Source organism: Talpa europaea (assembly GCF_964194135.1).
Source record: "Talpa europaea genome assembly, chromosome: 2".
NCBI lineage: Eukaryota > Metazoa > Chordata > Mammalia > Eulipotyphla > Talpidae > Talpa > Talpa europaea.
In genome coordinates, this window is record NC_140068.1 from 4040166 (window position 1) to 4062183 (window position 22018).

General features: G+C 52.3%; 1 protein-coding gene across 1 annotated transcript; it reads left to right on the forward strand.

Moving 5' to 3' along the window:
- Nucleotides 1-642: 642 nt before the first annotated feature.
- LOC311167766 (solute carrier family 22 member 2) lies at nt 643-21796 on the forward strand (the record flags this gene model as incomplete). Its single annotated transcript, XM_084228827.1, has 11 exons — nt 643-1053; nt 2158-2261; nt 5987-6141; nt 7546-7714; nt 9828-9942; nt 11475-11581; nt 12816-13030; nt 13823-13931; nt 14898-15010; nt 17801-17900; nt 21730-21796. The coding sequence occupies 11 exons, from the start codon at nt 643-645 to the stop codon at nt 21794-21796; spliced, it is 1665 nt and encodes a 554-aa protein (XP_084084953.1).
- Nucleotides 21797-22018: the final 222 nt, after the last annotated feature.

Sequence of the window (22018 nt, forward strand, 5' to 3'; positions counted from 1 at the left end):
CTTCCTCACAAATGGGTCAAGGGGAAGGACACTTCAGGGTTGAAAGGCAAGAATGCCAGATTAGTGTTCTTCAGAAAACAGAGTTATAAAATCCAGGGGCAATCAAAACAAGCAGCCCCAGCGTGGACGCAGCACACTTGCTGTGGCTGCTGGAAGGGCCGGGGGCCTGCCAAGCGGAGCAGGCAGCGGAGACCAGCTCACATCCCACGGGCACGCGGGGCCGGTGGGCACCTTCCCCTCGCGCCCCAAAGAGGCCGGCCCGGGCAAGATAGGAATATATTAATTTCCTGGACACTCGGTTTATAGGGAAAGATTAACAGACCTGCGATAGGCGCAGGCACTCAGATTTCTCGCCGAGTGACACAGAGGGAGGATTGTTTGTGGTGCTGGTATGAGGTAGTGACAACCTCGCGGCTCGGCTGTTACAATAAACACTCATCTGCCCGGGCCCTGCTGGGGCATCCGGGCGCGGCGGGCGGCGGAGGAGCGTGCCTGAGCCCGGAGGCCGGGCCGGGCCGGGGCTTTCTTTAAACTCCGCTCACCCTTTGACTTTTGGTCAAGTGCTGTGCTGAGCTGGCCGCGGCCACTCACAGCAGCATCTGCAGCCGCTCGGGAAGGGCCTGGGCGCTGCCTCCAGCAAGCATGCCGACGGTGGACGACCTTCTAGAGCACGTAGGCGAATTCCACTTCTTCCAGAAACAAACTTTTGTCCTCTTAGCTCTGCTCTCGGCTGCCTTCGCCCCCATCTACGTGGGCATCGTCTTCCTGGGCTTCACCCCCGACCACCGCTGCCGGAGCCCCGGGGTGGCCGAGCTGAGCCGGCGCTGCGGCTGGAGCCTGGCCGAGGAGCTGAACTTCACGGTGCCGGGCGGGGGGCCGGAGGGCCAGGCCTTCCCCCGCCAGTGCCTCCGCTACGAGGTGGACTGGAACCAGAGCGCGCTGGGCTGCGTGGACCCGCTGGCCGGCCTGGCCGCCAACCGCAGCCACCTGCCGCTGGGCCCCTGCGGGGCCGGCTGGGTGTACGACACGCGGGGCTCGTCCATCGTGACCGAGGTAAGTGGCTAAGCTAAGCGGGCGGCAGCTTTTTTTTTTAAGGAGGAAACCAGTCAAGGCCAGGCGTGCTCTTTGGACTCAAAGTATCTGATAAAATCCTAGTTTTCAACGAAAACATGCATCCTCTAATTTCTCTGGAATGTGAGTGGATGCACTGGGACGTTTCGGGTCCTGAACGTTGCTCCCGGGCCACACGAGGGTGGCAGGGAAGCGGCGAGAGAGCGTGCACAGGCTCCTGGAAATAAAGCCGGGGATGGGGCTCTTCAAGCCTCCTCTTTCTGCGGGAGCCCTGACCCCTCCCCCCAGCTTTCACCCCACACATGGATACTTCGCCGCTCTGGAAGTTTCCCTGTGACACCACGTACTTACCCCTGTGGCTGTTTTTCTCTCCTTCACTTGCTCCAAGTGACCAGATAGAGCCATTTGGGTTGGGGCTCAGGAGAAATCGTTATTTCATTGAAAACGAATCTGCATTAACCTCCAGGTGTGACACCTCATTCCAATCACTATAAAGAAAACACACCGGAGACTTGCTTCATCAGGGGCAAAGCAAATGGGGGATGAACCCCCTGTGGGGAGGAAAAGCTGCAGCCTCACTGACGTCAGAGGAGTCAGTGGAGATTCGGGGAAGGAGCCTTTCTCCGGGACCCAAAGCTCACAGGTGACAGGGGATGTGGAGGACCACGCAGGTGCCACCACCAGCTTTCAGAAGGCTTCCCAGCATGACTAACTTCATCCTCACACACAAGATGAGGAAACTGAGGCACCGGGAGAGCAAGGCTGTGCCTTAAGGCCAAGTGAGACACTAAATAGTCAGTCCTGAAAGCTGGACTTTGAGGCCAGCGCCTGGCCGGCCACGCTACCCCTCACCCCCACGAGATGCCGTCTTCCTGGGCAGCACCTGTGTCCTGTTCGCATACCTATTTGCCTCCAAATTTTAACATGAGGAAGGGAAAAAAGGTCGTGTGCTCAGTTTCAGCTGACTGGGCCACCTCCGTCCAAGGCAGGAATGGCCCCTGGGCTCCCTGGCGGCCGTGGGGATGACGGGGCTCTAACTGCGCGTTTCTCTTCTCCCTGGCCCTGCGCGCATCTCACCCTGGCCAGTTTAACCTGGTGTGTGCCAACTCCTGGATGCTGGACCTGTTCCAGTCGGCTGTGAACGTCGGGTTTTTTATCGGGTCCGTGGCCATCGGCTACATAGCAGACAGGTAGGTGGCACTGAACGTGCCCCATGGGGCGCACACCTGGACCCCCGCCCTGGAGGGACGCCGTCCTTTCCTGAGCCCCACGGGCCACAGCCGCTGCCCGCGAGGCGGGTTGTCTAGGTGACCTTTGGCTGCATCTGTGCTTCCATGATCTTGGCCAGTGTCTCTATTTTCTAGCTCTCAGGGGTCCCCTAGGGGTGTTTCACCGCGAGGCAGTGGTTTTCCTTGGGGGCCATCCAGAAGCGTAGCTAGGAGGACAAGTAATAGGCAACTTGACTGCTTTTGTATTTCCCTATTCCCCGTGTGGGCCCACGGCCTCCCACCTGGCTGCGAGCCTCCGGGCCTCCGGGCTCCAACACAGCCTCTGCTTCCTTCTCCGATACCCAGAGTCAGTGTAGACGCCCCTGCCTCCGTCCTCACCCCAGCCCAACACCACAGGATTCCTGAATGGGGTCCCTGGGGCCAGAGGTATTACATGTATGGACCCCAGGATAAAACTGGGGCAAAGGGAAGTAGCCCTGTCTGCACCGAGAGCAAAGATCCTCCGTGCCAAAGTGGCTGGAAGGTCGCAGGGTGGACCCCCACCCCTGAACATCAGCAGATGCTCTTCACAGATGGACGCGGGTGTCCAGGGAGCAGGTTTCGGGGACCCCAGATACCCTACTCTCCTGAGGCTTGTGTCTGGGCATACTATGGGTTCGCAGCTCTGCCGGGCCGGGAGCTCCCCATGCAGCTGTTTTCCCACGTCGGTGGCCAAATAGACAGTTTCCAGAGTCCTCCAAAGGGAAAGGAACGGAAAACTTGGCTTCATGCTTGGGGTGCATATGTGGCCATCGGAGATGATGCCTAGTGACCCGCCCCCGGTGGACGCTGAGGGCTCCATGTGCCCGGCTCTGCTCGATGTTGGGATGTGTCACCCTCGTCCATATCAGTGACCCGGGGAGGGGGTGACACAACTGTCGTATATATACGTCATGTATGTTGGGTTGTCAGAAAAGTCATGAGACACTTTTGCTTGATAACCATAGAAAAAACACATCACAACTTTCCCGACAACCCTAGTTTGTAGATATAGTTACATAGAAATGTATACGATGACGTATTTATGTATAAACTAGCAACTCCTATGTATGGCTCACCTCCCCAGCTCTGGGGTGTGGCTCACCCCCGGCTGGGAGCATGCTCTGCCTTTCCTCTGATGATGTTACATTGCCCGGCCGCATTAAAACTGGCTGGAGTGTTAAAGATTAATAACACGGTTAACCTTTCACACTCCCAAGACATCTGCATTTTCACAGCCCAGGGTCCACTGTGACATGGGGGGCCAGGGGAGGGGCCAATGAAGCCTGGGCCACCCAGCCCCCCACTTCTAGAACTCTCAGCATCCCGTCAAAGGTTCTTCTTGGGACTTCATGTGGGAGGCTTGGGAGGTGAAGAGGAAGGTCACTGGCTTTGATTTTCATGTCCCAGAGCTGAGGACAGTTGTCGGGAGGGACTCAGGGAGAGCTGGTGCCCAGTGCACCCTGGGGGTGCTGTTCTCTGTGCCTCTGGTCCTGTCCCCCTCCATTCCCTCCTTCACTAGAAGGTCAGGTATGAATATTCAACTCTCCAGGATGGACGTGAGCAAATAGGCAACTGAGCCTCCCAGCTGGTTAAATAAATGATTTCATTACGCTCATCCCACTCAGAGTAGGAGACGGTTGTAATTCCCCACGACTGTGCATTCCTGACCTACAATCCCAGGCAATTATCCACATTCTGGGATGACCTCATTGCTTTGTTCCTAGCATTGAAATCTACCATGTAAAGTTGATCATTCATGATTCTTCCCCCCAAAGCCTCAGACGCATCTCCCTTTCTTGCTCTTAAACTGGAGTTTTGCTGGTTGCTGCCTCTGGCTCTGTTGGTGCATGAAGAGTGTGCAACAGGCCAGCTTTCACAGGCTTTAGAACCATAGGGTTCCCCCCAAAAAAAAGGGGAGCCATGTATCTTTGGCATACTTAATGCCTATTTCTGGACAATTTTCAGATTTTATCCAAGATAAAAATCTCAAGGAAATCCTATTTATGTTACAGATTAAGTCACAAATAAATAAAATGGATTGTTTGCTATGAAGAATTTTTAAAACAGGACTTATCAGCCGAGGTAGGAGAAAAGCAAGTGGATATTGGGAAAAGATTACAAATAAGAACACTGAGTCTTCCATTGAGCCAAATTTGCAAGAGAAAGGAAGGAAGGGAGGGAGGGGGCATATGCCAGAGAATTTGAAAGTCAACCTTTTATAAGATGCCTAATTTATTTCACCATCCATAACCCGCTACAGAGTAATTCTGATTATCACCAGACAGAGTGTTGTAGCATCATCAGTCCTTTTTTGCTCTAATGATCACTAATACTTAGTTGCAAGCTTTACGTGTTTAGCATTGGCTCTCCACAAGGAAATGCTCAGTCTATGGCATTTGCTGATTTCTATGGTGAAAACGCACCTACTGTGGGCCATTCAACCACCTACTATGGGCCATTCAACCCACCTCAGTGAGTTGGCTGCAAAGAGCCATCATTACATGATGTCTCCAACAGAGAGATGCAAATAACCCCCAGAGCATAGATGCTGGCCAAACACAGAAAATGAGTGTGCAACAGCCTTGCACACTTATTACCCTGTGTTTAATAAAGTTGACTTAATGTAAATATAGGATTTATTGTAAATAAATTTGTTGTAAATTTATTATAAATAAATTTATTATAAATATAGGATTTAATTTTTAATAACCATGTTGTGGATTAATTTCAAATGGTCAGTTAGTATTGAAGTGGTTGCTAGAACACAGTGACCTAATAAGAAGAGCTGGATTCAAAACCATTCTGTGGTTACAGAATGTGTGATTTTGGTGATCAGACTATTGGGCTGGAAACCCTAATAAGCAGCACCCAAGGGTCAGCCTCCGCTCCTTAGATTTCATGTTCGAACTAGGTCAAAGGAGAATGAAAGACCCAGGGGTCACAGTCCAACTTACCCACCTGCAAGAATCTTCCAAAACAAGTCCTCACTGCTTACTCTGTGCCTGCTGTGTGCCAACCACTGTTCTGGGCGCCCTTGTGCTATATTTCACATAGGGTCATAACAGCCTTTAAAGGTTTTATTCTGCCCAATTTGCAGATGAGGAAACTGGTGCTCAGAGAAATGAAGGCAGGATATTGCTGTACCTATACCATCTCTACCACCCAGGACTGTTATAGGACAGGGAGAGGGGCAGCCCAAACCCCGCAAACCTGCCTATTTGCAGGACCACCCTGTTACAGGACCAGGTGGTATATTATGCCTGTATCACCTGACGACACCCAGGTGATTCTCATAGCACCTTCTGAGCAGCAAGTTGCTAAAGGCCTGGCAAACCAACAGCATTCGAGTCCCCACCCTCCCACCCCAGGACACACACCTCCCTTTTATCTCTTGGGGTTTTTATATTTAACCACTAAAGAGACAGCAGCAGAAATCTCAGCCATTACCCCAGATCTCCAAAAGTTCCTCCAGCCCTACCTGTGTCTCCACAGAGCACAGGGGAGGCAACCCCCGGAGCCACGCGGAGGGGGCTCTTTAGGGGCTCTCTGTGCCTGCGTGAGGTTCTAGAATTCAGACTTCGCCTTCACTTTCCATCCCTGCATGAATTCCCTACAACCGGATGAATCCGGGCTCACTCTGCCTCCCTCTGCTTGGTGCCTTGCAGGTTTGGCCGTAAGCTCTGTCTCTTGATCACCATCCTCATCAACTCCGTATCCGGGGTGCTCATGGCCATCTCCCCGACCTACACGTGGATGTTACTGTCTCGCCTGGTCCAAGGACTGGTCAGCAAGGCGGGCTGGATAATCGGCTACATCCTGAGTAAGAAGCTTGTGACTGCAGCTACGAGCTCTGCCAGGGCCGGGTCGGGGGTGGGGGGGCCGGTGAGGGGTGAGCCAGGCAAGAAAAAGGACTCAGCCTCAGGGCATCGTGGAGAGAATTGTTTTCTGTATCAAAAGAATTTTGAAAATCTCTTCTATGGACTCAGCCTGCACCTCTGGCCCCTCTGCGGCCCTTGCTACTCGGGAAGCTGACAGTCTAGTTACTGAGCACATTTACCCGAGTTTGTTTCTCTGTTGAAAAGTCCTTTGGGATCATTTGCAGTCATTTATAGAAATCTTTTTAAGGTGCATTTCTCTTTGGTTTATAAATAGTTGAAGTCTTTAACATGTTTACCAAATATTCAATGCAAAAGCTCTGTGACTCCTGAAATATCTGAAATTTCACTCTTTGTGAGTAACCCCTGAGCCCATGTGCTCCGGACTCCACATATTGTCATGATGAAGCCGTCATGGGATGGAGTAAGCTGACTATTAAACCATGTGCGTGGTGATAAACTGACTCTTAGAAAGTAAAATGTCCTAATTGTAGTGTTTTCTGATTTCTAAGTATTAATACTCCCACCATGAGCGACTGTAAGATGCCAATTGTTTTAACAACCCACTTGCAAAATTTCTTAAAATTTAAAAATCATGTCTTGCAAGCCTGCCCCAGCTGGTAAGCTGACTTCCCAAGCCCTCACGCACAGCCATGGCACTGCCAAGAGAATGCTCAGCTTGTGTAAGAGAACAAGTCATTTTAAGGTTTGCATTGACATGAGAGTCACCGACAGTCTGAAGTCAGTGCTTGATTCATGTATTAGTTCTTAAATTATTTCTACGTTATTACTCATGGTCAACATTTCATGTGTATCTGAAAGAAAATTGTGCTCTCTATAAAGATGTTGGCAAGCCTTTCCCTCTATCGAATGTGGGATTATAAGATTTTATGTTGAAACAACAGCAAGCATTACCACATTTTAAAATTTTCAAAGAACTGGGCCTCGCCTGGTGGCGCAGGTGGTTGAGCACCGCGCTGTGAAGCTGTCAGCAGCTTCTGAAGCATGGGTTCGATCCCACCTGGCCCGTGAGGGTCCCACAAGGCGCAGTAGACCTCTCCTGTCTCGCCCGCTGCTCCCCTCAGTGGTGTATTTCATCAGTCTGCCTGTTCTGTTCCATGCTCTGTCTCTGGTGAATCGTCTCACCCTCCTGTGCATCTGGCCTGTACCCCAGTTCTTGTAAATAAATAAATAAATAAATAAATCTTTTTTAAAAATTAAAATTTTCAAAGAACTATAGAGAAAATTCCATCGTGTGAGCTGCTCTGGCTGAGCTGGCATTTAGTGCCCCCAGACCTGGGTTCTACCTGGTTGTGCTGATCTGTGTTGACCACTGGGTCTCTGTGCAGTTACAGAGTTCGTCGGGCTGAGCTACCGGAGGACGGTGGGGATTTTCTACCAAGTTGCCTTCACTGTGGGCCTCCTGGTGCTGACTGGGGTGGCCTACGCCATCCCCCACTGGAGGTGGCTGCAGTTCACTGTCACTCTGCCCAACTTCTGCTTCTTGCTCTATTACTGGTAAGTCCACTTGGAACAAAAAGGAGACAAATAGCAATTTTTTATTTCACTTGTAAACCTACCTTCCCTACTTCACACCATCCTGCTGGATTCTAAGTTCTCTTTCACTCTGCAGGCCAGCTGCACAGGTAGCTCACATCTGTGTTTTGGGCGTAAATAACTGCCCCTCTTAATGTCAAATGTCCTTTCACTTTGCCTTACGAGTTTTATGCCAGGATCTTAGATTTTCCCCTTTACTTATGTGGTGTTTAAATCAACTTCTAGAGGCTGTGGGACCCTTAGAAGAGACTAACAATATTGCTGTTCCTATTCTTTCCCAATTCAGAGGATTTTAGGACAGACAGGTGGAGGAAGGCCCTGATTTCCACTGCCATATCTATACCCAAAGCAGACAGCCCCAGTCAATCCCAGATAAGGCCCATGTGGCACCCGAGACAGACCATACGAATCTTTCAGAGTTACCACAACAAATGGAATACGCTCACCATCCCTGCCCAAGGGAAACAATGAAAATAACAGAAACTATCACAACCCTTCAGTACATGTTTACTTCAAACAAAGCGATGGGGTGATGGGTTATCAATCAGATCTCTCTCCCAAGCACCAAACCCACTTATTTTGTTCCACTTGGGCATATCACCTGTTCTTCTCCCAGTTGTCTTAAGAATCAAACATTTAAACCTTCTCAGGAAGCTCATTCCTCCGCCAACTCCACTAACATCAAGTGATCCTTAGTCATCCCCCCACCACCACCATCTCCCTATATCTATTCTACCTCCTTTAAACCTCAGAATTTGGGCCTCCCCAGTGGCGCACAGTGCTGTGAAGCTGTCCGCAGCCTCTGCAATGCGGGTTCAATTCCCAGCCAGCCATGGAGATACCCACACTGCGCAGCAGACCTCTCCTGACTCACCCGCTAATCCCCTCAGCAGTGTTTTCGATCCGACTGCCTGTTTTGCTCCCCGCTCTGTCTCTGGTGAATTCTCTCACCCTACTGTGCCTCTGATCTGTACCCCAGTTCTTATATAAATAAATTTTTTAAAAAAACTTTAAAAACTCAGAATTCACTCCTTTTTCTTCCTGTCTCCATGAAGAATCTATTCTTTCTTGCCTGGATAACTGTTACAGACTCATAACTGGTCTCTTGGACATTTGCTTCAAGGACCTCTGATCCATGCTTCGGCCCTCCAGCTCAGGCAACAGCTGGCCAGGCTGACTGCTTCCTGTGCACCGAGTGTGATCTAGAAAAATTGCCCTGCTGTGGCATAGTGGACAGGGTCCAAGCCAAAAGCTCTGGCTGGACCACCCCTGAGCACACCACATGTCTGTTCCACACCAAGTCTTAACCCAGGAACTGTCCTTGGTTCCCCTCTCCATGGAGCTCCCTCCCACATAACATCCACCCGGAGTTCGTTTAGTGCCTCCCCACCCCGACTCACACCCCAGTGGGGGCCTCCCCGACTCTAGGCCAAAACATTCCTGCTTCTTCCTTCCCACCTGTCCCTCCTGCTCCCATCCAGCCTGAACCAGGTGCCTGAAGAGGCCCCTCCAGACACAGACCCCAGTGGCCACAGTCCTCCAAGGATAGGCCCAGGCACCTCAGCTCTGCTGTTTCCAGCTCAGACAAGAATCTGGCTTTTAAGCTCTCTCACCCTCTGAGTTCCAGCTCTCTCCCCTTCCTCCTGGATCAGCTCTCAGCATTATCTGTCTGACCCTTGCTCCCCCCATGCCCCAATCTGCATACTTCCACCCCTACCCCTCTGCCAGTTCTCACCCCCTTGCGAGGCCAGGCACCCACCACGTTCGGAGGGTTCTCTCCTCTGAACTCCACTGCTAGTCAGGCACCCCTGCTCTGCCATTTGTTTCCCTTTGCTCCACCGTGGACCCTCTTAAAGTTGCCCGGGGTTTCCTGGACACTGCGGACCAGAAGTCAGCATCTGGGGAGGAGAGATCCATAGCCCGGGCCTAGGGTTGTTGTCTCTGTGGGTCCAGCTGAGCCTGGCTGCTGCGTTAAGACGCGCGTGCGCGTAAGTCTGCCTGGGACCAGGGGCGTGAGTACGGCAGGTGGCCCGAGGGACGGGCCCTTCACTCTTGGCCCTCACCTTTGCCCTAGGTGCATCCCGGAGTCTCCGAGGTGGTTGATCTCCCAGAACAAAAACGCAAAAGCCCTGAGCATCATGAAGCACATTGCGAAGAAAAATGGAAAATCGCTGCCGGCCTCTCTCCAGGTGAGGCGACCTGGGCCCTCCAGCCGGGGCACGAGACAGGAGCACGCGGGGGAACCAGGCTATGCCCCCGAAGCCGCAGAGGGGCCCGCTCAGGCAGCAGGGCTGCCGTTCTAAGACTTGTGGTTCCCTGGTCGAATATTTTAAAGAAATGGAAAACATAGAACTAGAGGGACTCCGAAACCGTTTAAAGGTCAGGGAGGGGCTTCCGTCTTATGTGGCTGCACTGGCCATGCCCAGTCACCTGTCGCCCCTGCCTTGGTAAGGGGTGTCGTGATGCCCGGTGTCAGGTCACTGTGTGTCTTGGTGTTTCTTGGTGACTCACGCGCCTGGTGACCTGTGCCCACCAGTGTCCACAAGGAAGCAGGTTTTCCTCGGAGGGGATGGCCCTAGATCCCAAAACCTCTCTAAGTCATCAATAACTTCTCCGAATTGTAAAGACATCGCAGAGAGATTGTCCCAAACGCCGTCAGCAGCGCCCTGCCCTTGGAGTAGAGCAAGATGGTAGGGTCGCTGCCTCCGTGTTTGGGGATTTGCCCTGAGGAGGCCTCCCTCATTTCACTGAGCCCTTTCCACCTGACGGGGGCTACAATGAGAAAACCAAGCTGGTTAGAAAATTCTGGTGAAACGATCATCGTCGTTTCGGATGAAGACTTAGGATCAGCCACTGCAAGGTGTTGAGGTTGACGGGACGTCTCACATGCGGCTGTTTGGACTCAGATGCCCTTTTGCTCACTTCCGCTCTGGCTTCCGGGCAGTGGAATAGATTCCGGTCCTTGGGCATCGGTGTCAGGGCTCCTGGCTGGGCCCCTAAGCCCACATGAGGCAGGTGGGGCACCGAGCTCAGGTGATGTGCCAGGCTACGGGCTTCTGCGGGTCTCCCCGCGCCCCTCCAGCCACACGCGCACGGCCTCTGTTGCTTTAGGAAGGAGGCAGAGTGACTGGTTTTCCAGAGGGTTCTCCTTTCAGAGCCCTGGAGATGGAATCTCAACTCTTCCACCCACTGTTTCTCTGTAGAGTAGGGCCTCAAGGTCAATGTCTGTGCCCAGCACCCACCTGGGGACCCTGTGAAAACGCAGACCCAGGTTCAGCCTGGGCTTGGCTCCCAGCTTTCTCCTGCTGAGTGCCCATTGCAGCTGAACAGGCCCCACTGGCCCACAAGCCTCAGAGGAGACCCCTCTCTCTTCCTCACTGACCCACCCCTCCCCAGGTCTCCCCTTGAAGTGCTGCCCCATCCTGCCTCCCATGCCCAGGTGTGGGAAGTAGCCTGTGGGTGCAAAGGCACCTCAGCCCTCAGGCCTCCAGGCCAGGGGGAGCCCCCTGCCATGCTTGACAACCTGACTGCCCTGTATCCCACTTCCGCTTCAGTGAAATGGGGTGCAAACAGAACCAGCTTCTGGAGAGCCGGAGGGTTAAATGAGGCTGGGTGAAGGGCGTAGCAGGGTGTGGGGTGACACAAGCACCCGCAGCAGTGGTTCCCGGGGGGTCCTGCAGGACCAGGTGCACGCAGCCCACCTAATTGTCTCCGTCCTCAGAGCCTCCGACCTGACGAGGAAGTTGGGGAGAAGATGAACCCTTCATTCCTTGACTTGGTCAGGACCCCTCAGATACGGAAGCATACTCTAATCCTGATGTACAACTGGTAAGGGGCGCTTGTCATTGGAAAATCCCCCCAAGTCAATCGCCATCATCCACAGGAAGGGAGGGGACAAGACACCTCAAAGCTGCCCAGCTCTGGTGCCAGCCGGGGGCGACAGGGGTCACCTGCGCAGGTTTCCCCGCCTTTTCTCCAAGCAGGTGCTGAAATCAGCCCCACCCCAGACACAGAGCAGCCGCGCACACTGGCCCGCCCTGGGGCCCCGGGAGACAGGACAGCAAGGCCAGACCCCCCTCCACACGCACTCATTTAATTGGTCTGAGGAAGCGCGCAGGAGCCAAGATTGTTTTTACTCCCCCAGGTGACCATAGTAGCCGAAATGGAAAGACATCAAAAGAGATTAGAGGGTAAGGAGCGTAAATCTCTCCTAATGATACTGGCTTGGCCAAGGGCCCTTTTTTTCTTTCCTTCCTGGGGAGAAATTAACTTCTGATCACGAATAAGCGCAAGAATAAGCCCCGGCCCCCAAGCTGTGACGGCTTCCCTGCTCTTGCTGCGTGCAGGATGCGCCGGGGCTGGGAGCCCTCGCTCTGCCCCAGACCCGTCGGCCTGGCGGGCCAGGACCCCACCCGCCAAGCCAGGATCCGTCCCGACAGCAAAGCTCATCGGGAATGAATTTAGCAGCCGGCACAGTATCACATGTAAAATGCAACCAGGAAATTTGACCTCATCATCTTTCCTTTCTGATTGTGACTCTTGCTGATGGTCTAGCTCACCTTTCCTGTTACAGGTAACGATGAAGGCGTTCAGTCTGCAAAGCTAGAAACACTGTCACAACTTTGTCTATGTCGCCGTAGCAGAAAATCAAGAAGTAAGGGTGCACCCGCTTGGGAACTGGGTGCCCGTGTGGGTCTCCCGGTTCCCTAAACATCTGAATGCTGTGGGCAAGCCTCCTGATCCCAACTGTTTTCGACGACCACAGAGAGAAAAGTAATTCAGAGTCACCGATAGCTGGTGTAGATTCACTGAATAAATTAGAAAACGATGAGACATCTCTCCTGACCTGTCCGCTTGGCCAGAGTGTGCTAGCCTAATTCCTTCACCTTTCCTGCTCCTGGGGTCACAGCCCACCAGGGTCCTCTAGCATGAAAGCCACAGGAATAGCAAGAACATAATGACAGAGGGGTGACCTGCCACCCCTCATGCTCCCCAGAACCTTCCCCCTCCCGGGGACTCGCTTTTGGTGCTTGGCTTGACCTGAGCTCTCCTCTCTGCTCAGGTTCACGAGCTCTGTTCTCTACCAGGGCCTCATCATGCACATGGGCCTGGCAGGGAGCAACATCTACCTGGACTTCTTCTACTCCGCCCTGGTCGAGTTCCCCTCTGCCCTCATCATCATCGTCACCATAGACCGCGTCGGCCGCCGCTACCCCTGGGCAGCATCAAACATGGTGGCCGGGGCAGCCTGTCTGGCCTCGGTTTTTATCCCAGATGGTAAGTTCAAGTCGGGCTGGGGTCTGGTCTTCCCAGGCCCTGAGAAAAGGGTGAGTCGTGGTCCTTTGATAGGAAAACCATGTTCATTTATTAATGTGGAAAAAGTGAGCAGAAGACCTGGACCACCCCCCGCTCCCTGAGCCAGCCCAGGTGCCACCTGGCTTGGAGAGCACGCTCAGTGCAGCCCTCTGCAGCCATCACACCTGAGAGATACGAGATGGCCACAGAGGCCATGTGGCCCCGAGCCACAGGCCCTGCAGCTGGCCCAGGGAGGGGCAGGCCCAGAGCTCAATGCTTCTCCCAGCATTTCCCAGACACCCAGACCCCTCCCTTGACCACCTGCATCGTCCTGGGGGAATCAATGAGAAGCTTGTTTTCATTTATATCAATAAACAATCATCTGGTTCCTTTCTTTCTTTTGAAATGCTGCCCCAGTGAAGGGAGCCAAGCCCACGAGACAGAACACCACCAACCACGGGTTTGTCGCCACCACCAGTGACTGGTTGTTTACGACAGGCCCGTACTTTGCGGCTTCGTTTGGGTGACGTCTGTAAAACTGGCATCACCGTCATTAATGACTGAGGACTAAAGTTAGGAGAGTCTTAAACTTGTGTCTAAAGTTAGAACACACAGACGTGAGGACTTAAGCTGCGTTGTCTTGAGTCCATACAAGAACCAGTTTGCTTTCTTGTCCCATTCTGGGGCGCGGACTTTCGCCACACACCCCCACCCCTGCTGCTGGAAGAGCCGGGTGGTGTGCGGTGCGCCTAAGTGGCATGTTTGTCCCCTCAGATCTGCAGTGGCTGAAGGTCACAGTCGCGTGCCTGGGTAGAATGGGGATCACCATGGCCTATGAAATGGTTTGCCTGGTCAATGCTGAGCTGTACCCCACATTCATCAGGTGAGTCCATCACTCCCCTTAGCACAGAGGGGCTTAGCTGCATCCTGGGCTGCATCCTGGGCAGTCAGCGGCACCTTGCTTTTCAGACCGCGGTGTGAAGAGAGGATGAGAATATTTAAAGGCTGCAGTCGGCTCAGCCTCACACTTCCAAGCTGGGTAAGGCGCAGACACTGTGGTGAGGACAGAGGATATGGCTGGTAGGACAGGGCTGGCCAAATGGCCACAGGAGGGAGTGACCAGAAACAGCACAGGGAAGTCGGGTGATGAAAGTGAAAAATGAAAGTCCCCCCACTCAAAGCCTTCAACTTCATACAAAACAAGCGCAACCAAATCCAAAAGGAGTGAGGTCCCAGGTGTCGCTGAGAATGGCTTGAATCCTTTTTGCACTCAAACATTTTAGTGACTTGGAGAACTATTGGCTTGGGGCCTGGGGGGGGTTAAGCCACGGTATCGTGATGCATTAGACTCTTTGGTCAGGAGGTGGGCACCCAGCGGACAATGGAGGAGGGTTATGGGGGCTTCGTGGTGGGTGTGGGGTGCTAACAAACACCTGGTGCCAACCTGTGCCCCAAGATCATGTACAGTGTTGTACACCAATGTTGCTTCAGTAAAAAATAATACAAAATTTAAAAATAATAATAAATAAATAAAATGGCACAACCAAAACAAAAGAGTCCAAGTTCATCAAAGGGCAGTCTCCTGGTGGGCCTGATCTCGTCAGGTGAGCTCCCCGCCGGCCTGGAGACAGTCTCCAAAAGCAGAAAGTGACCCCAATAGAAATGAATCCAGCCAACAACCAGGGAGCTTGGTGAGGACCCAGCCTCAGGCGAACTCAGCCTGAACAGCTCCTGCCTGGCAGCCTGGGGACACTTCAGCGCCAGGGCTTGCTGACCCACATCTGGACTGACTCGTGGACGGGAGAGGATAAATGCGTGTTTGAAACTGACTCAGTTCCCTGCTTCCCAGGAATCTCGGGGTCCTTGTCTGCTCCTCCATGTGTGACATCGGGGGCATCATCACGCCCTTCCTGGTCTACAGGCTCACTGACTTCTGGCAAGAGCTTCCCCTGGTGGTTTTTGGTAAGAAACGCTCACCAGCGCCCCTGAAGGATACCCCTTTCCTGGCTACCTCTTTTCCACCTCCAAGTAGGCCCCCTGCCGCTGATCCCTACAGACTGTGACTGGTAATTCGCACCCCTACTACTGTGGCAATACTCCTCTAGTGATGCTGCTGCTGGCAACTAATACTCAGTTACTGGTACTCCCGGACTCACGCCATTAGAGCTGCTAAGTTCAAGAAAGAGAGAGAAGGAAGGATGTTTCCCAAAAAAAGACCCCTCACTCCCCCCTCACTGATTTCCACCCTCCCAGTTCTTATAACGAGCTCCCCTTTCCTGCCTCCTCTGGGCCCAGAGGTGGAAAAATACGAACCCTTCAAAGAAAGGGCATTAAAATTTTGCAAAAAGAGATTCCAAAACCCAGAGGGTTTCATGGCACCAAGTTACTCCTGGTTGCTTCTTCTGGGGTTTACACAACCGACCCCAGAACAGAGCCACCCTGGAATCCTGAGAACTTCCTCGGACAGTTTCGGCTGCCGGGCACTGCCGTCCCTGCCATGCCAGCTGGCGAGGTCTGGAGAAGAGGCAGCAGCGGGGAGGGCCATGAGCGTGCCTGGCCCTTGGCAAAGCGGCTCCTGACCCTGCTTTCAATTGAATGTCCACCGCCTTCTCCCACGGCCAGGGCCTGAGGGCAGGGCCGTCCCGCCAGTCCCCACACAGCCGGGCCCACAAGTCATCTGTCCAGGTGGCCGAAGGCTGCAACCCACCCACCTCAGTCTTCGACAAAACAAAGCTTTTCCCCAAGGGCACACGATGCTCACTCTACTGGGGGCAGGGAGGAGGGCAAAGGCCCCCCGGGAGCAGCCTCTGCTTTTCTCCTAATGCTGCACGTTGTCCTTCATTATCTCTGCTCCTCCCTTCCATCTCTGAAGGGAGACTTTCCACTGCTGTGGATGTGCCAGCAAAGTCCCGAGCTGTTGACAAAACTCACCCCCGAAGTAGACCCACAAAATTGGTCCACATTCCAACTTAATCACAGCAAGATGGTCACCGTCAGTAGAATCCAAGCTCTTTCTGGGAGCTCTTTTTCTGGCATGGGACACAGGTGGCCCAGACCCTGCCCTCCCCCAAAGCCAGCCAAGAAGCCTGTCCCCAGAGGTCCCCTTTGCAACTTGGGGAAGTCTCCCCTCGCCCTCACCATGCTTCTCCCAGCAAGGAAGGTGGAGACCCTCAACTGGGCGCTCCTGGTGGGCAGGGGTGATGAGGAGTCGTGGGCTAGGCGCTCCCTGTTTCTCTAAGCATGTAACAGAGCAATGCCAAGTCCAGGCCCTGAGTAAGCACAGTTGGCCCTCCTCAGGCCCCATCTACCCCTCCAAGGATGTTAATTGTGCCCCAATGTTGGAAATAAGCTCAAAACAATTCCTGATTATATTCCTCTTAGTCACCTCCTCTTCGCCCCTCACCAACCTTGACTCTGAGTAGCCTGTGGGGAGCCAAGCCAGTAGCTTCACATTCAAGCCTCTTTCTCCCCATCAATTGTCGGTGCAGCGTGATCTGGAATCGCCAGACGCAGGGATGGAGGAGCCTGAAAGTACATCATAGGAGATGTTAGGTGGATAATTAGGCTCAACTGATTTCCCTCAATTTGCTCACTTCCAAGATCCCGGCCAGCTGAGTATGTTCTTGTCTGCATGTGACAACCAGCAGCGTCGTTATAGGCCTGGACGGGGTGGGAGCTGGACTGTGCATCCTCCCTGGAGCCCGGTGCTGCTCTGAGCATGTCACACACGTGTGAACCCATCTCAGCTTCATAAGCAGCCTGCAAGGGAGGCGTATCACCCCACCTCAAGTAGGGGGACCAGCGCACTGGGGAGGTGGCAGGACTTCCCGGATCCCCCAGGGCGCTGTGAGTAGGAGGCGAGGATGCAGGGCTGGGGCCCAGGAGCCCCAGCTGCAGCCTGGAGCAACAAAAGCGAGTCAGAAACGGGGATCACTACTAGCAAGTGAAAGTGATTAATTGTGTGTCACTGCAGAAGCATGGCGGGGCCTTTAGTTCTGCTTTAGTTCTGGTTCAGATGTTCGATAAACTCGTGTTTTGTGCTTAGAAATACCTCAGCCTCATCTCCCTGAACCAGGGGGCACAGTGACCTATTTCTCTGCCATTTGTAAGGCCACAAAATTATAGTCCAGCATGCATTTTTTTGAAACCCCCAAACCACTAAAGAACCCACACCCTATTTCTGCATTTTATTGTAGAAAAACATATAAAAATGTGATCTTAAAAATCCCAAAATATAAATGTGAATTTAAAGACACAAAAACACTATAATGTTTGTGTTGTCTGGCGACAACAGCAAAGAGGAATTTATTGAACATCTGAACTAGAACTGAAGGGCCTGGCCAGGCCTTTGCAGTAATACACGATTTATCGCTTTTACTTGCCAGTAATGATCCAAGTTTCTGACTCACTTTCACCAAGTGCCTTATATTAGCAGAGCTATGTTCTTCCTTTTCTTAGAGTTGACCTTTGTTCCCAAGTTATTTTCTAACTGCAGAATTTCTTGATATGGTGGCCACGTCCTAGAATAACCTTAACTCAAAACACTAAGTGTTTCATTCCCCTATAAGGAATTGCAATCCAACAGAGTTTGGAATCGGAAAATATCTAGGATGGGAAGTAGGGCCATCGGGATGGCAAAGGAATCTGTAAGTAAAGGAACACACCAAAAACTGTGCTTGAAAAGAAAGCAGGGGCAGCCCGGTGAGGGATCTGTGCTTCAGGCCTAACGGGTCTGCATGTGTTTGCTTCCAGCCGTGGTTGGCTTGATTGCTGGAGGGCTGGTGCTGCTGCTGCCAGAGACCAGAGGGAAGGCTTTGCCCGAGACCATCGATGAAGTTGAGCACATGCAGAGGTAGGGAGCTGACGGCTGGCGGGAGCTGACGGTTGGAGGGAGATCCTCCCCGTGCTGTTGCCAGTTGCAGACAGAGGTTAGGTTGAATCTATAGCTCACCCCATACGTTAAGATCCAGTCAAGCAAAATCCAAGAGAAAGCACAGGAAAATAATTAGTAGAACAATGAAGATACTATCAATAAATAACATTTTGCTTTCACGGTGGGGAAGTCTTTGTAAATATGACAAACATTCAGGATCTAGGAAAAAAGACCAATAATTGCCTTCATAAAAAAATGATCAATTTGGCATTGATCAGCTAACATAAGGTAAGAAACTTAACAAAGCTGGACAGGTGTATTCCTCTACAAAGGGCTAATTCCCCCCAGAGATAGAGTCCTAGCAAGTCCATTGAACAATCACACAGTAGAAAAAATGGACTAAGATCTTGCACTGGTAATTCAGGGAAAAGAAAATAAAAGCAGTTCTCAAGTATGTGAAAACTGGTTCAACCTGAGCAGGATCCAGTGCCCACGTGGTAACATGGCCCGACGTCAGACTAAAATGCTGCACAACTGCAAACCAAGTGACTTCAGCAAGAGTCTTCACAATATCCACTTGGACTGCAAAATAGCAAACTGCTTGGTAACTTGCTGTGTTGGGAAAGAATGTGGGGAAACAGCCTCCTCCGTTCTGGCAGGTGTATGATGTGATGCCTCCGTGATGGGCCATATGATAGTAGGATCAACATCACAAATGTGCCCTTTCTCTTACCTAGCAGTCGTCAACTCCAGGAATTTACATGTTCAAAATGACATACGTGCAGGATTATTCATTAAAGCAACATTTTATGTAATGAGATTGGAAATAACCTAATGGCCCATCTATCAGGAGAGCAATTATATATAAAATTGATGGCATGTCATTCAGTAAAATACTATACAGCCTTGAAAAAAGAATGAGGTAGCTTGATGTATATACTGATAAGGAAAGTCCTCTATGATTCATTATTAACAGGAAAAAAGCAAAACACAGAAAAACAATCTAAAAGAGCAAAAAATATGTGCAAATATAAATTTACTTGTTAATATAAAATATAGATGCGTATCTATACATTTGCTTGTGTCTCTGCACGAATATGCAGGAACGATGACATTGGTTGTCTGGGGGCTGGGCAGCTGTCAGATATAGGTGGAGGGGAGACTTTCAATGTCATTCAAAATGAATTTTAAACTATATGAACCTATTCAAAAAGTAAGCCAAAACTCTAAATAACAAGAAACATACTCAACCCGCTCCTCACAAGTTCATGCATCGAGCAGTAAGCTCATGGGGAGCTTATATATTCTTATTTATTTCATCCGCACGCCATTGAGGACTTTGATCCCTTCCACAGCACTTGCCCCTTCCGCATCATCCACACTTGGGCAGATCCTGCCGAAAATTCTCAGTGGCCTGGGGATTTTCCTAGAACTCGCACTTGGAGCCGGGAGAGACCTCTGGCCCCAGCGAGGAGTCAGGCGCTGGCTACCGCGGGCCTGCAGGCCTCCAGGGCTTGGCTTGGCTCTCGAGTTTTAAAGCGGGAAATTCCACACAAAGTGGGCTTCCAGCATCTGTTAAAAAAAAAAAAATCAAGGGTTCTCTCACACGGAGCAGGCATTTCTTCTTGCAGACCATCTGTAGGAGCGAGGGACAGCTCAGCTTTGGGAAGGGCATGGCACTGCAGCTGGCCTCAGCCCGCCCCTCCCCATCTTGCCAAGTGCCCTCATCTCAGCCCCCCAGGAGCCTGAGACCCTTATCTAGACCAACTCCCTCGCTCCCCCATCTCAGCGCAGCCTCCCTGCTCCACGCCAGTGCCTCCACTGGGGAACAGAGCCACACCCCCTGGACGGCCATGCCCCTAGAGACCAGACATCTGTGGATTGAACTCTGGGTCTGCTTCTACAGCACCCCCATCTGAGGTCCCCCTGGCTTCTCCCACTAACTCCTGGCCAGAAAGGCAGTGATGAGTGGTGATGAGGAAGGAGCAAGGGTTACAGAGTCTGATTGACCAGGTCTTTGTGCTTCCTATCATGTGGCCTTAACCCCACTAAGCCTCCGTGTCTTCCTCTATAAATAGGAGAGCATCTCCTACCCACTGGGTCTCTGTGATGATTAAATGGGTGTGCGGGTAGAATGCCTGGCACTTGACTATCCAACAATCACTGGGATTATTTCCCTGGCGTTTTCACGGCTGTTTTATAAAACAGGAAAGTATACGCCTCCATGATGTGCTGGAAATCAAATGCTCAAATACGTTCCAGCTGGTTTGGGGATAAGGTGGTGGCTCAGGGAGACCCTGCGCTTACAGGCGTGTTCATCTTCCGCAGCTGGTTCCCAGTAGGCAAAAGACATACTGGAAAGATCGTCCCTGTTATTTCATAGCCTTTCTATTTAAGTGACCTGCAGATGCATCTGTAAAGACCCACACTTTTCTGGTCTCTTTATAATATAACCCAATTCACCTTCAGAGACTGGAGCAGGGGTGCCAAGGGAGCCTTGGGGTCTGCAGAGGGGACACAAGGGGAGTGACTGAGACACGCTGGGCAAGGGGACCCCCACAGAGAGATGAGGAGGGGCAGATGGCAGGACATAGGGGTCTGACAGACTGCCGAGTTCAGGAGAAGTGACCCAGGCCCAGTGCCCAGATCAGGAGGGAGATGCAGAAAGAAAGGGGTGGGGCAGGACCCCTCTCCCAGCCCCACAAGTCACTGCGCTCCTGAGGGTGCTGCACCCATCGGGTCACAAAGGCAGTCCTTGACTTGCCTGCCATGCCTCCCTTCACCCCCGGATGATTGCTTTCTGTAGGACAGGGTGACCCTGGCTCACGTTTACTAAGAGCTTTCCAAGAGCTCTTTCCAGGCATTTCTGTGTCGCCTCAGTTATCCTGGCACAGCCCTGGAACAGGTCCTGTTAACTCCATCTGATCCCAGGAAGACTCAGCACAGGGGTGCAGGGACGAGCCCAGAGTCTCAGGCCAGCGAGTGTGGAGCCAGGGCCCTAGTCCTGCCCACCCAACCCCAGCGCCCAGCCACACCCCCCCTCGGTGGGCTGCTCACAGCGGGGTGTCCACAGAGAGGTGCCAGTGTTGGCTGCACCTCGTCCCTGGTCATTCGGCATGGTTGCGGCTGTGGCTGCCGTTGGTTCTAGTCCTGCTGGTTCCGGTCCTGCTGGTTCCGTGGGCAGAAACCCTAGGGCAGCAGGCTGGCCAGGCCTCCTCTGGAGCCTGAGTGGATGCCAGCTCCCCAAGGCGATTCAGGTGAGCTGCTGCTGCCCTCCCCACCCCCGCTGGGTCCAGAAAATGAGGCAGGACTCTGAGGATTTGGGGGACCCAGCAGGAGCCTGCACTGGTCTCAATATCCTGTTGAGAAAGCAGCATTTCTACAAGGAGAGCGTTGAGAAAACTCGTGACTTAAATGAATTTTTGAGTTGACATTTCGCTTGTAAGATGTAAAAGTAAATGAAGATTGGAAGGAATTTCGCAGATTCTATTTGCAGAACTGATAAGGATGTCTAGAGTCTGCATCATCATTTTAAACTGATGTAAGATTAAGTCTATGCTTTGTCCACCTTCTCCCATAGGGGGGAGGGCAGACGCCTCTCAGTGAGGAACTCAGGCCAGTCAGGCGCCTAGAAGGGCGTCTCAGTGACCACTCCGCCCACATTAGTTCTTCACCAAGCTCTGTCCACCTTCCTTTTTGAGAATCTCCACCCAGAACTGCCGAGAGCCTGCCCCTGCCCAGAAGTTTTCTCTCGTTCCATTGTCGTAACTTCTTTCTCCCCTTTCCACTTATGTTTTGATTATTGCAGATCAAGAAAAAACAAAGAAAACATGATTTACCTCCAGGTCAAGAAGCTGGACATTCCCCTCAGCTAAAAGCGAAACCGGAGCTCTGGCCTTGGCCTTCCTGGCGACATGATGCTAGAATCCTGAGCTCCTGCCATCCCAGACCCAGCAGCCTGGATCGACAGTCACACGGGCTGGCCGTGCTGCTGTGCCCGACTGACCTGCGGGCCCAGACCCTACCCTGGCTCACTGTCTACACAGCATTCTAGGCTAGTGGGCGTGGTCTGCTGGGATTTTTCTTCTCATCTTTGT